The sequence below is a fragment of the Equus quagga genome, chromosome 2, assembly GCF_021613505.1.
Source record: "Equus quagga isolate Etosha38 chromosome 2, UCLA_HA_Equagga_1.0, whole genome shotgun sequence".
In the NCBI taxonomy this organism is placed as follows: domain Eukaryota; kingdom Metazoa; phylum Chordata; class Mammalia; order Perissodactyla; family Equidae; genus Equus; species Equus quagga.
Window position 1 is genome coordinate 174,579,450 of NC_060268.1, and position 15,531 is coordinate 174,594,980.

General features: G+C 37.6%; 1 protein-coding gene across 8 annotated transcripts in view; it reads left to right on the forward strand.

Annotated features, from left to right (window-relative positions):
• The window catches only part of PLEKHA1 (pleckstrin homology domain containing A1), a 52,501-nt gene that overhangs the window by 33,330 nt on the left and 3,640 nt on the right, over positions 1-15,531 (forward strand). For 5 of the 8 annotated variants that reach the window (XM_046652913.1, XM_046652912.1, XM_046652914.1 and 2 more), the window contains exons 7-11: positions 2,881-3,024; positions 4,815-4,883; positions 11,051-11,115; positions 11,752-11,815; positions 14,028-14,117. In XM_046652913.1, the coding sequence (XP_046508869.1) occupies positions 2,881-3,024; positions 4,815-4,883; positions 11,051-11,115; positions 11,752-11,815; positions 14,028-14,117 (432 nt within the window). Of the gene's footprint in view, positions 1-2,880; positions 3,025-4,814; positions 4,884-11,050; positions 11,116-11,751; positions 11,816-14,027; positions 14,118-15,360; positions 15,402-15,531 lie in introns of all 8 variants that reach the window. The other 3 variants (XM_046652916.1, XM_046652917.1, XM_046652918.1) reach the window with 3 other exon arrangements.

A 15,531-nucleotide genomic window follows, 5' to 3' on the forward strand; every position in this document is an offset into this window, starting at 1 on the left:
TGCTATGATGAACATTCTCGTAGCATAAACTTGAGAGACATGAATAATATTTTTTTAAAGGATAAACTCCTAGGAATAAAATTACCAAGTTAAAGAGCTTGCAAATATGTGTAATTTTTTAAACCTGTTTTTCTACAACCTGGCCTAGATGAGCCAAACAAAGCTGTAATTTTGACTCAGTTCTATGTCAAAAGTACTGATATGCTAAGTCAAATCTTATTTAGGTATTATGAAAAATAAATTTATTAAAAATTTTTGATAAAATTAAAATTTTTGTATGAGCTTAAATCTCTTGTGTGAATTGAGTGAATGAATTTGTAATGCAAATTAAATTACTAGCAGTTTAGAAACCAAAAATTTTAAAGTAATTAATTGGTATTGCCAATGTTGGGCATTTTCATTACCTTTATGCCTTTTTGAGCTTAAAAGACTTTGGCACTTAAACCTTTTGAATCAAATTAGGGGCCATATTTTTCAGATCTTGTGTCAGGGGAGAGTGACTAGTGGAAATAGAGTTCTTACCACATTAATTAATTAATTATTCAGTGCTTTCTTTATTCTGGTCAAAGGATATATTAATGAACAAAAATCCCTGCTCTAGTGGGAGCTTACATTTTTCACCAAAGTTGGATAAAAAATAAGCTTGGACTTTTTGTGTGTATGTATGCATTTACTGTTTTTAAAAGTAATGATTTTAACCTGTAAGACTTCTGGTTAAGATATAGCTAGATTATTCACCTGTATTATGTCTTATGTTGATATAAGGGGTAAGACAGTTTGTCTGTAGTTGTATTAAGATAGTGTACTAGGTTGTATCTGTGGCTGTTTCAATTTTTTATAGAATTAAGATTTTATTGTGTTTTAATTTTGGTGTAGATTATTCAGTAGGTTCTAAGATTTCACCGTAGGTGCCGTATTAAAAAGATTGCAAAGTATTTTATCACTTTATCATTTTGCAATGTAGTTTTTAAATTATGAAGTAATATTTACTCAATGTAAAAGGATTTGAAAGATATCAAGAAAATGTCAAATAAATCTTGTTTGCATGATTAATTTATTCAGTAACTATTGGGTTAGCGGCAAGTTAAGTGCTGAGTTTACCAAGTTAAGTACATAATTAGTGCTGTTGACCTATCTAAATATAGAAGAGGTTGAAAATTCCTCAAGATATGGCTCAAGTACTTAGTTTTTCTCTTGAAATTTAGAAGTTCTTGAAAATATACCTTTGGTTGATTTGTAAGATTCTAGCTTGTTGTGTGCTATAAATAAACAGGAAGCCAGTGCTTTAGGGAGCATGAAAACCTAAGTATACTTAGTTTTTAAAAGCACTGGACTTACGTCTAAAAAAAACCCAAACAGACAAACTCTTAGAAAAGAGCAATGGAGAAAATCTTCCGGTGAAGAGTTTTTAGACTTGACATCAAAAGCACAATACATAAAAGGGAAAAACTGATAAATTAGGCCTCATCAAAATTTAAAATGTTTGCTCTGTGAAGGAGCCTATTAAGAGGATGAAAAGAAGAGCTACACACTGGGAGAAAAGATTTTCAACCCACGTAGCCAACCATGCACTTGTCTCTGGAATATATAAAGAACTGTCAAAACTCAACAGTAACAAACCCAAACGATCCAATAGACAATGGGTAGAACTCATGAGGAGACGTTTCACCAAGAGGTAAAAGGTATACAGATAGCAAATGCGCACCAGAAAGGATGTTCGCCATTGTTAGTAGGGAAATGCAGATGAAGACCACCTGAGGTATCCCTGCACACCTGTCAGAACGACTCAGATAAAAATGGTACCACACATGCTGATAAGGGTGAGGAGAAACCGAGTCACTAGTAGTCACAGCTGGTGGAAATGTAAAACGGTACAGCCACTCTGAAGCACAGTTTGGCAGTTTGTTTATAAAAGTGAACTTGTAATTACATGTGACCCAGCATTTGCACTCCTAGGCATTTATCCTAGAGAAATGAAGACTGTGTCCCTGCAAAAACCTGTACATGAATTTTCATGGGAGCTTTATTCCTAATAGCCAAAAACTGGAAACAACTCAGTGCCCTTTAACAGGTGAACGGTTAAACCACTGGTTGTACATCCAAACTAGGGATACTACTGAGCAATAAGAAGGGGCGAGCTACTGATAGCAGGAACAACCTGGCTGAATCTCTGGAGAATTATACCGAGTGAAAAATGCCAATCTCAAAAGGTCATCTGCTGTGTGATTCCATTTGTGTTCTCTAAATGTCAGAATAGTAAAGATGGAGAACAAATTAGTGGTTGCTAAGGGAGTGGGGACAGGGTCTCTAAGGCGCTAGTCCACAGGAGCCTTGTGGTGATGAATGCTTTCCGCACGTTGGTGGTGGTGGCGGTCACACAAATTTGCATGTGATAAAATTGCAGAGAATGATACATACACAGAGACAAATGAGTGCATGTAAAATTGGTGAAATCCGAATAAGTTTTGTGGAATGTTCCAATGTCAGTTTTGATAATGTACTATAGTTACACAGTTTCCCTGCTTGGGGAACCGTTTGAAGGGAACATAGGACCTCCTGTACATTTTTTCTTACAACTTTCTGTGAATCTATTTAATTATTTTGAAATAGTAAACCTCCCTACCCTTTTCCCCCGACAAAAAAGCACTGGTGGCGGGACAGCAGAACAAAAGAAGTAGAAATCTGTGGTTTAATCAATGATATGAAAGTTATAACTAAATATCTCAAGTTAATTAGAAAACTCTTCACTTCAGAGTCCTTGTTCCTAACTGAACTAAGATTCGATTTTAAGATTTTCTACTAGGATAACAACGTGAAATGCAGGTATGCTTTGAAGCTAAACCAGCAAGAAAAGAATTTCTTTATTTTGCTTCATTTTAGAAAGAAGAGGTAAACGAATGTGGTGAAAGTATTGACAGAAATAATTTGAAACGGTCCCAAAGCCATCTTCCTTACTTTTCTCCTAAACCACCTTCAGACAGTGCAATTATCAAAGCTGGATATTGTGTGAAACAAGGAGCAGTGGTGAGTAGCTTAACAAAATAATGTGAGATAATGAAAAATTAGTGTGAGTTAGCAAAATCTCAGCATAGAAATTGTTTGCTTTGTTTTGCGAAAGACCCAAAGTGAGAGACCAGCACGCTGAGGAGGAGGCAGATGGCGGCATAGGGGTTATTCTGTGTTCATAACTCAGTGCTATTATTTTCTTGGTCTGTGGGCGGCTGGGCAAGTTAATGCTTATTACCACTGACCTTTAGTTTTTTTTGTTTTTCTTTTTGGGTTTTTTTTGAGGAAGATTAGACCTGAGCTAACTGCCAATCCTTTTTGCCGAGGAAGACTGGCCCCAAGCTAACGTCCATGCCCATCTTCCTCCACTTTATATGCGGGACGCCTGTCATAATATGGCGTGCCAAGCGGTGCCATGTCTGCCCCGGGATCCGAACCGGTGAACCCCGGGCCGCCAAGAAGCAGAACATGCGCACTTAACCGCTGCGCCACCGGGCTGGCCCCTGACCTTTAGTTTTAAATGAGCTTTCCTCACAACTCAAAGTTTTTCTTTTGCTTTCTCCCCCCTTGGGAGTGGGTCAGAGAAAGAGTTCTAGTAGGGAGACGGCAGGAAAGAAGGGCAGCAGTGTGGGGTGTGGAAGGATCGCTTGCTTGGTTTGGTGTTGGGCCGGCCTCAGTAGAAAGCTCTGTGACCTTGGGATACTACTTAACCTCTCAGGCTTTCAGTTTCTTTTTAAGGAAAATCGTATTATAAAACCCACCATCCAGATGTTGTTTTGAAAGGTGCAAATGAAGAGAGTAGTTAGCGCAACACCTGGGTTTAGCCAACATTATGGGTTAGCCCAGGTCCCCTCAGCCAGATCTAGGCTGGGGGCTCTGGGAAGAGCAAGGAAATTTACCACTATTTCTGAGGTTCCAAAGTACCTTTCTAAAACTTGCCATTCTTTCTATGTGAACTAAATCTTTGAATTTCATAAGAAGATAAACTTTAAAATCTGAAAATAAAAGAATTGCTGTGAGTGAAGAAGAACTTGGAGCTCTCCTGGTAGTTCTGTTTGACTTCACGTCACTTTCTGGCAACTCCAGTTAGCTTAGGTGGGTTGAGGGAAGGTTCTTTCAGCCCCAGTTGCCTGACCTTCCTTAGGCTGAGGGGAGCAGAGGGGAGGCCTGTGGGTGTCTCCCTCCAGCGCGCCTACAGGTCAAGTCGGAATTCTCAGGCCCTGACACCGTGCTGTGTTGGTTAGGGCTTTTAAGGAGAATTTCCTTTCTTTTTGTTTTACTCTTTAAGACCAAAATACCAACCCTTAGAGATACTGAAATTTCCACAAAAAGTCTATTTCGTTGACAAAAAATAATTTGTACAAAGTAGGTTCACTTTATTAAATGTTTGTTGCCTTACTCCTAAGTATAAAGTACCTGCAGAAGGATTCACGCAGGAACTCGATGTGGTTTAGTGACATTTCCTGTGCTTGTTCTCGGACTCCTGATAGCATTCACTTTGTGGGGGGGAGGATGGGGAAGTGCTTTTTTTTTTTTTTTTTTAAACATTTAGAAAAGTAAAAATATGAAACTGTATTTAAAAATCATATAATAAAAGCCAAAATCTGGCCACCAAAGTTGAATTAGGAGTTCGAGGCTTGCATAGCAAAAGAGGTGAAGTTTCGTGTGTCTCCTCACTAAGGGAGGGTGGTGAGGTTTTCCAGTGCTTGACATCGCTGACTGTGGGTTCATATCGGAATAATTAAGTGGTTATTAACAGTTGGCATTCTTAGAAACAGAAGTCTTACGTCTGTGTTCATCTCTGGTAGATGAAAAACTGGAAGAGAAGATATTTTCAGTTGGATGAAAACACAATAGGCTACTTCAAATCTGAACTGGTATGTTGCTGTCTCCTAAATGTTGCTTTAAAATGTTTGAGAAGTGTTACGCTGTGGTGATTATATGTATATAACTTCTTGTCCTGTTTTGTATTTTTAAAATAATTAAATCTGGTTTTGAGCAGTATGTATGGTTCAGTTTATTTTCTTGTGATGCTTTTAGTTAGTGGTGTTTTTGTTAAATAAATCTTAAATGAAAAGATCATATCTTCAAAGGCATTCCTCCTTGAAAGAATTAAGAATATCAGAACCCCTCGGTCTACAAATTTCCTTTAAAGAGCACTGGAGGAGGTGGTGGAAGGAGTTAAGTCTCTGAAAGTCAACATTTAACTCTGTATTTCTGCTTTCTCTTCCCTACCCTCTCTTGACATTTTCTTTTCCTATTTCAGATTGACTTTTCAGTTTCTTCACATGAGACATTTTTGTCCTTTCTGAACGTAGAATCAAAGGTTGAAATTCCCTCTTTGACTTGAGTAACATCCTTATTTAAAATGTTCTCATCATGTGACCCGCTTCCGCAATAGATTGTTGGATAAATTGGATGCAATTCTATACTTTACACGTCTGTTCTGCCTCTGCTTGTTTTCTGGGACTTTTAAGGGGGGCCTATATACTTTATTTGAATGAAGGCACCAGAGCAGCACTGTCCAGTACAACTTCCTACATTGATGGAAATGTTCTGTGTCTGCAGTGGCCGAGTCTACTGGCTACTTGTGGTTGTTGAGTGCTGGAAATATGGCTAGTGTGACTGAAGAGCCTGACTTTATTTAATTTTAAAATTAAAACTGATTGTATTTAATATTTGTTAATTTAAATTTAAATAGTTACACATAGCTAGTGGTTACTACAGCAGAGTACTAGAGAATAGAAAGGGGATAGTTTAAGATTCATCTCAGGTGTCTGTTCTTCTGCGGAGCTTTTGGACTCTGAATTAAGTGCCTTCTCTTTCCACACCATGGTGCCCGATGCCCACTTCTGTCATAATACTGTCCACTGTGTTTTGTAATTGAATTGTGTGCCTGCTTGTCATTCCAGTTAACTTCACAAGCTTCTTGAGAGCAGAGATTCTCTTCTGTACCCTTTTATGAACCTAGCACCTGGGACTTGGTAGATAATAAGTGTTTTTGAATGAATGAAAAATGGCATAACAGAATGGCTAAGGATAGCCATTTTAGCATGGTGGCCTTTCTCAGAGTTCACATTCTAAGGACCTCAATTGGAAGTAGTAGTTACTTGTTTTAAAAAGTACCAGCCTTTGTGTCTCAGACGGTTATACTTCTGCTTGGTTGGTAGGTTGATTCATTGCTTTTAATTAATGCCAGTACTCTTGGGAAGAGTCGTTCATGCAACAGACATTCGTTGAGCTGAGCCCTCCGTGGCCCTGGCGTGCTCTTCTGGGAGCTGGGAATAAGGAGAGCAGTCAGCGATGTTCCGGCCTTCAGGAGCTCAGTTTTCCCAGAGAAACTGACATGTCTCCCTGTCACCTACAGTCATTATAATTAGACAAGAACTGTTATGTTACTAAATTTTGAAAACCTACTTGTGGACATTATGCTATAAAATCTGAGATGAAAGAAACTAAACTTTCATAGTAGGTAAGGAAATTATACTATGTGTATTTAGGAATGTGTTAAGTATTTAGAAAACAGTAAATCTGAAAACTTTAAATATATTTATAATTATTGACCTTTATCAGTTACCAAGTTGCTTATTCCCCCCTACATGTTACCATTTCTGCAATCTTGGAGTGGCGTGGAGCTGCTGCAGTGAAGGCAGTTCAGTAGCAGCTGTGCTGTGGTTGTTGCTTGCGTGCACAGCATCTTTGGGTAAGATCCAGAAGACAGCAACATCAAAACCTATAGAACAGGGTGCTGACAGCTTGGAAGAAAATCTCAGGGACACAGTAGAACATTCTTAAGAAATGCTTCATCACCAGTGCTCTTTTTGGCACAGAAAATGATATGGAGTGAAAAACTGACAGTGATGGCTCCCAGTCAAAAAGTGATTCAGAAGAGCTGGAATCTGGCTGTGAAGTTTTAAGAAACCTTAACCAATTTATTTTGCTTGTATATTTTTATATATACTCAAGAATGATAGATGGTGAAAATTGATGTTTGAAGTATAAAAGGCTTTCTTTATAAAACCTTTTGATCATGGAAAAGTTTAAACATAAAGTAAGTAGATAGAATAGTATTCTGAACCCCTATATACCCATCATCCGGATTTCAGAATTATTAACACATGGCTAGTTTGGTTTCTTATGTACCAACACCCACTTCCTCCTTCGTATTTTGAAGCAAATCCTCGACACATTTCATCTATAATTATGTTAGTATGTGTCTCTAAAAGATAAGGATTTAAAAATTTTTTCAGTAATTTTAAAGATTTAAGTGCACAGCTGAAAAACTGGAGAAAATATTTGTAATATATGTCAGAGATAAAACATTAATACCCCTAATATATAAAGAATCTTAAAAAATGAGGGGATCCTTCCTCATCCTCTTTACCCTCTTTTCCTCCCATCAGTCACAAACAACTCAGACCTCAATTTTTCAGGTGAGGCAAAGCAGTGTAGGCGTCCATGGTGGCGGGGCAAGGGTGGAAGGAGCTAGAGTGGGCTAGTGTGGACAGTCAGAGCCTAAGCAGGGCGAGGAGGCCGTCCTCTTGGGTTAGGCCAACATGGAGTAGGGACAGGAGGGAGGGCATCCGTGTTGGGAGAGGGCAGTGCAGAGATGGGAGAATGAATACATATATACTTACTGATAAAATAAGGAAATAAGGAGAATAGAAGGCAAGTTTCTCACTGTCAAAGAAGTTGGAGTAATAGAAATATAGAAAAGGAGAAAGTTTTTGTATTAGATTGGAATTGTATGTATTGATGTGAACTTTTAACGTATACAGATAGATGTAGAAATAAATATGGATGTAAATGTATTCATGTGTTTACACAGATCTATATGCATCTAAGATACTCGCTAGCTCTGTGCACTGAGAAAACTACCGTTTTCCATTGAAAGAAACCTAGACTTCATGGAGAGATGGCACAGTTCCAAAGCTGAGACAGGAAGAAAAATATAAAACAAGCTTGGAATGTCGTGTTTCAGAAAGCAAGGAAGTGCTCACAGAATGATAGGGACATATCAGAAGGACCCAGAATCCAACTTGAAAACATTCCCCCTTACCAAGTTTGGGGAAATTTGAGTATCAAAATAAGTAATGATGGTAGCAGATTATTGCCTGTTGAATAAAACAGGAATCCGTGAGCTTGTACAGATATGAATGACTGAGTGAGTGAAGGGAAGTACATAGGAACGAGGAATGAGAGATTGCATAGTTTCGAAGTGCCTATCTACAAAACATATTAAGTACAAAGGGGGAAAAAGTAACTTTACAGCCTGGCGGATAGCCCTTTCATCTGGTGATCAGATGATTAAAGTGAACTTCATCGGTGATGAGATGAGTTAAAATCATTTACCACCTGTTGGGATAGTGTGAGAAGAAAGCAGCATATCGCTTCTGTGATGGTCCTGCCAAGGATGCATAACCTGAATCTAATAAGGAAACATCAGACACACCCAAATGAGGGACATTCTACAGAATAACTGCCCTGTAATCTTCAATAGAGTCAAGATTATGGAAGTCAAGGAAAGAAAAGAGATATAACAAGTAAATGCAGTGTGTGATTCTGAACTGAATTCTTTTCCTGCAATAAAAGACATTTGGGGGACACTTTCCTCATTTTGGTGGTTGTATTGTGATAATTTAAAAGGATGTTTTTGTAGGAAATAACATACTAAAATATCCAGGGTAGTCAGGGCTAGGTCAGCAGCTCACTGTGGAATGGTTGAGGAAAAAAAGTTCTTTGTGCTGTGTTTTCAACCTTTGTCTAAGTTTGTGGTTGGTTCAAAGTTTAAAGAGAGAGAAACCTAAGGGAAAATATCTGGTAGAAAAATAAGCAAAAGACATGAATAGACAATTTATTTACAAAGAAATTAAAATGGTCTTTAAACATTTAAAAAGATATTCAGTGTCACTCATAATTAGAGAAACAAATTAAAACTTCACAGAAATATTACTTCTCATCTATCCTGAGAAAGCTGTTGCTAAGAGAAGAGATGGGCAAAGCCTCTCCCCAAGACAACTTAATATAAATGCCATTCTCTAACAAAAGGAAGGAGGGCCCCCAGGAGAAGTGGCCGATTTCAGGACTAGGGCAGGGAAAGGACAGGCTGAGCCCAAAAGATCTAGTTGTGACAGAAAATAAGGAAGTGGCTTGCAGAATGGAGGACATGTCAAAAGGAAGCATAAGCCAGCTCAAAGGGGGCTCGCAGTGCCCAAAACTCAGACAATTTGAGCACCAAAATAAATAAGGATAGTAATGGATTATAACCCAGAGCATAAAACAGGTCATGAATAAATAAATGGAGAAGGAAAAGCATTTCCTTAGAGTAAAATGTCAGCTAATATATGTAGATAAATTGATGGGGTTAGAAAAATCACCGATTAGCAACCGTGGTAGTAATGATGATTTCAGGCAAAAATCTTCAATGTTTGATAAAACCCATGAGCCAAATTATGATGGGAAACTGGGGACTATAAAGGTTCCAAGTATCTTCCCACAGGATGCTTAATAATGACGAAAGGGAAAAGAGTAACTTCATACTCACTGGCAAACATGACCTTGAGCAGGAGATCAGGGTTAACGCACTAGTAATGGGACAAACCACTGTCATGTGCCCCCTGAGAATGGTGCGCTGAGAAGAAATTATCACATCTGTGGTTTCCTGCCCAAACTGTATAACCTCAATGTAAGCGAGATTGACATCAGACAAACCCCAATTAAGGGATGTTCTACAAAATATCTGGTCTAGACTCTTTAAAACTCTAAAGGTCTTGAGAGGGAAAGAAAGACTGCAGAACTGTTAGACAGTGAAGGAGACTAAGACATGACACTAAATAGAAGTATGCTTGCAGATTGAATGTGGATCCAAAAATACATAGTTTTTCTTTTGCTGAAAAGGATACTGCTGAGACAGTTAATGAAATCCGAATCTGGTCTGCAGATCAGAGAGCAGTGTTGCATGATGGTGGAATTCCTGGTTTTCATAACTACTGTGGTTAGATAGAGAACATCTTTGTTTTAGAAAGTATCCCCTGAAGTATATAGTAGTAAAGTGCATCATATCTACAACTTGCCTTCAAGCATTTCAGGAAAAATATATGTAGCCACACCATATTCACCTCTCTGTACACACACACTGGATTAGCAAATGTAAATATTAACATCTTGGAAAACAGGGTGCAGTGTGTACAGAAATTCTTTGTCCTATTTTTGTAAGTCTTTTATCTGAAATCATTTTAAAATGAACTGTTTTGTAGAACTTTAATGAAAAGTTGGTGGTTTTAAAAAAAGTGTTCAGCCACAGTTAAATTTTTTCTTAGTTCTTCATAAAATAATGGTATGTCTTAATCTCACTGTGTCATATTCAGTAAAATACGGCATATGGTATGTCATGCAATGTATAGTATGAATATTATGCTATTAGGAACTAGTTATATTTGTGTCTTATATCTAGTTTTGTAACCTTAGGTGAGGTACTTAACATGTATCATCCCTGTTCCCTCAGGTGAACAATAGTGCATTATTGTAGGGTTGTGGAGGGTTTAAGTGAGCTAACACGTTGAAAACCTAGCAGATGCCTTGGCACTTAGTAAATGTTCCCTCAGTTTTGTTTGTTAAAATAATGTATTCATATAAAAGTGATATTCTTAAATTTAGCTCAAATAAGCTGGGTATTAAGTACTCTGGTTGCCTTCCATATCAAAATAACATTCCAAGAGAAGAAGTACTCCACTTACAGGGTATGTAGGGGTCCAGTGGGGAACAGTCTGGCGGTTAGTAGCTTTTAATAAGCTATGTTGTCATTAAGGCAAGAAGTGATGTGAATATGGGTTATAGGCAAGTTTCCTTGTCTCAAACCACAGTGTGTATAAAGTTAGATACAGTCTTTGAGCTATTCTGATGTTGGACGGTTCAAGAAGGTACATTTATCTTAGATGTGCTTTAAGAAAGAAGCATACTTTTCACATAGATCTCCAAATAAGACAAGTAACCCTTAAAAGGATCTTAACAATTTGCCCCATGTATCTGTTTGCTTTTTTGCCAGGAAAAGGAACCTCTGCGCGTAATACCACTTAAAGAGGTTCATAAAGTCCAGGAGTGTAAGCAGAGGTAAGTACCGGCTTCCGCTCGGCGCCTGCGCAGCTTGGTGACCCACAGGAGGGCCTTATTTGATTCATGTGCTTATGGATGGTACTTCCTGTGTTACTTTTAGACTCAGTTTTAACTGTTTATAGTTGGGATATGCTAGAACTTTCAAAATCCCCAGATTAAAGTACTGAGATTTTTTTGTTTTATTTGAAAGTTAAAAATTATGAAACAATCTGTAAGCTTATTAATGGAAAGGAAAAAATTCAATATGAACAACTTCTATGATATTTGACAAATTGATGTGTTATTAATTTTAGTATTTCGAGGTTGCTGCAGAATAGGGCATTATAAGAAAATGTGTTAACTGTGCCCGTGTTTCTTTGAGCTAACTGATTTCTTCATGGATGAAAACTTTGAATTTTAAACTTATTTTGTGAAGCTTTTCTAAAAATATATATAACTATATAAAATATGTAAAATTTAATGCAAAAATAAATTGAAAAAGATAATTTGGTTTTGTTAAATTGGTATTTTACCTCCACTATTTATTTTCTTATTGACATGTATTTGGTACTGGACATATATTTGGTTCAAATGAAAGAAAAAATATCAAACAATTGCTATTTAAGTACAGTTGGAAATTTTTTTTGTCGACAGTGACATAATGATGAGGGACAACCTCTTTGAAATTGTAACATCATCTCGAACTTTCTATGTGCAGGTAAGATACTTCTTTGGAGATTATAGGTCCTCCTAACAAGAAGTTAATAATTTTAGAGGTTAAATAAGCATAAATAAACTTGTTGCTTATGGGAATAAGCAAAAAATATGACAACTGTAATTCACAACTTAAAAAAATGTTATGTGTGAGATTATGGGTAGGTCATATATTCAGCAAGTAGGGGTAATCTTTCCTATGAATTAGTCAAATAAAATTAAGTAGTATTTGGAGGAAGGGAAATGCTATTTTAACTTAGATGCTAACTTTCAGTGTAGATGATTTTTGCACATGTTTTGAAATTTCTATTATATCATTTTTGGTAATTTTATAAAAAGGGGGCTCAAATACTCATAATAAAAATCAATAGTAGATCTTATAACATCACTAATGGTAGATAGGCATCCTGTATTTAAGTTTAAAATACACTTTTTACCACGTTGAATTATTTAGATTGGAAGTTTTTTTAAAAGAACACTTGTTTTTGTCTTATAAAACTTACATAGGCTTATTGCAAAAAATTTGGAAAATAGAAAAATAGGAAGAAAAGGGTGGTTTATAAAACAGAATCCCACATTCAGGCAACCATTCCTATTTTTTACTGCCTTTTTTAATACATGTTTTTAAACAACAAATGGGGTCATATGAAGTACAGTGTTATACCCTATTTGTTGAATATATTGTGGTCATTTTTTCCACACCATTAAAAATTCTCTGAAAACCTTTTAGAACTGTACCATATTCTTATATGAATGTTCCACTATTAAATTTTCTCTCCACTACTCTGTCATTGATCATTCATTTACATAGTTTTCATACATTTACTGTGATAAATAATGTAGTGGTGAACATTTTTGTGCATAAATTTGCCTGAATTTTTTATTTCTTTAGGTTAAATTTCTATGTCAAAAATAAGTGTCAGCCCACGAACCTTTTTCAACCTTTTATTTTGCCAAATCCATTTCTAGGTTTGTGCTCCTCTTTGCAGTGAATGAAAGTATACCCTGCCTTTGCCTGCTTTGAGTTTTTCCTTTTAAAAAGTCCTCGTTAGTGTCGTTGGTTCAAAAGTATTATCAAGGGGTTTAACACTTTTGAACTTCTAGATTCTAGAATCTTGGAGTAAAAGGCAGTATCTTTATACTCCTTTTTGGGTCTTATTTAAACTGGATTAAAGTCATAGTAAGGTTTTTAATTCGCTTTGGAAGGGAAGGTCCTGTCAGGGAATATGATAACTTTGGAATATGACAGCCAACAGTTCTTTTAGGATTTAGGGTACTACTGGAAATTATTTCTAGAAAAATAATATGTAAAATGATGTCAAAATGGTTTTTGTGTGTGTAAGATTAGCCCTGAGCTAACATATGCTGCCAATCCTCCTCTTTTTGCTGAGGAAGACTGGCTCTGAGTTAACATCCGTGCCCATCTTCCTGTAGTTTATATGTGGGACGCCTACCACAACATGGCTTGCCAAGCGGTGCCATGTCTGCACCCGGGATCCGAACCAGTGAACCCCGGGCTGCCAAAACAGAACATGTGCACTTACTCGCTATGCCACTGGGCCATTCCCCAAAATGGTTTTTTAACCACACAATTACATAAATATTCCTGTAGCAGATCCAGACAATAAAGCAGTAGATAGAACAAAATGACATCTTTCTCTGACTTCTTCCTCTCCTTGTTTTCTCTCCAGGAGTATTCACATTAATGTTTTTTGATGTATTTGATCTTAAAACATTAAGTGCCCTACTTATGAGTCAGTGTAATAACTTACCCAGCAAAACCTGGTTTAAAGAAGTGATTTCTGGGGCCAGCTCCGTGGCCGAGTGGTTAAGTTCGTGTGCTCCGCTGCGGCGGCCCAGGGTTCGGATCCTGGGCCGGGGACATGGCACTGCTCGTCGGGCCACGTTGAGGTGGCATCCCACATCCCACAACTGGAAGGACCTGCAACTAAGATATACAACTATGTACCGGGGAGGAAGGGGGGTTGGGTAGATAAAGCAGAAAAAAAAAAAAAAAAAGGTTGGCAACAGTTGTTAGCCCAGGTGCCAATCTTTAAAAAAACAAAAAAAAGAAGTGATTTCTAAAATCTTTTGGAAACCATTGCCTTAGAATGATTTTGTTGTTGTCACTATAATAACCGAAACAAATACGTTGGATTTATAGAAGAAGGAACTGATTTTGAAGAAAAATGGACTGACTGAGTCCTTCCCTTTAGGCTGATAGCCCTGAAGAGATGCACAGTTGGATTAAAGCCGTCTCGGGCGCCATTGTGGCCCAGCGGGGACCCGGCCGATCAGCGTCTTCGGTATGTTTCCTCTTCTCCGGGGAGCTGCTCCCTTGTGTCCCCCCGTTCTGTCAGTTTATTTTCCTTCCTCTCCCCCTAATTCTCCTCGTTTCTTTCTGTATTGAGATTTATTTGCATGTTGACTTTCATACCAATTGGACTTGCAAAAAAATAATGCATTTCTAATTTAATGCTTCCTTGTAGTGTTATGTATACATAACTTTCTGTGCATTGTATCGTCTTAAATGCACAAGCAGGGCAACTAAAGAATGAACGTTTCCTTGCTTTGTTTTAGGAGTCCTTCCTTGTCAGGAGGTCTAGATTTGGTGTGACTTGACCAATTCTTAGTCTGGTGTGTGGCCTGATCACCTAAGGCACCTTGAGTCGCAGTGTTGCAGTTTGTGAACGTCTCAGTTTTCTCTTTACTTCCTTCATTTCAGTTAAGGTCTTTTTAGCTTAATAGTACCATAAGACCATTGAGCAGCTGCAACCTTAAATATGATTCAGTGCTCTCAGTCCATAGTTTCCGTTTCATATTTTCATTCTCATTTTCTAGTAGGTTAATTTAAAAGGCTGCAGCTTCTATCATAATTGTCTTTGTGATAGTGTGATAATAAAATTGAAACAGTTAAACATACTTGGAAATAGTAAGAAAAATGTTTTTAATTTTTAATTTATCATGTTCAGGTACATCATAGGAATGAGATTTGGCTTTAAAATACTTCAGTCACTGGTCTCTGATCAGAAAATACAAATTCTACTGAGAAATGAAAGACTTTTAAGTGTCTTGAAATGTAGCACTTCCGTCTGCAGAGTGTAGTCTGATAGATGTAGCATGACAGCCTGTCTTGTCTCGAGTCATTGCAAATGCTGGATATTCTATACTTTTGGTATTTTCCTCATGGTAATATTGTCTTTTAATAGTTTCCTGGTAGTAATAACTACAGTCAGTAAAAACAAATCCATCTTTCTCATTTCTTAAGTTGTTCTCCCTGTATCCTTTTTGGAATCTCTCAGAAGTCCCTTTGATAGGGGTTAATTTTGTAACTGCCTTGCTTCATGTGACCTTTTCAGCAGTCAAGTCTGAGACTCTGCATAAACAATGTCTGTTGGGCAGAGGGAGAGCTGGAGAAGGGCGTTTGCGTTTTGTGCTTTGTGGTGGGGCAAATGGACCGTCTAGCTGTACCTATCAGCAGAACTTCCTCTTTTCCTCCCTCTCCCCAGGATGGGTTAACTCTAATCTTAGCTTTGCACTGTGTTCCAGATGCGGCAGGCTAGAAGGCTGTCGAATCCTTGTATACAGAGGTATACATCAAGAACTGGGGACTGCAGCACGTATGTGGGCTCTCACGCAAACGTGCCCTCTTACTAGAGGGCCGCACTTACTCACTACTTACAACTGGTCATAGAAAGTTGAGTTAACCAAACTGCCTTT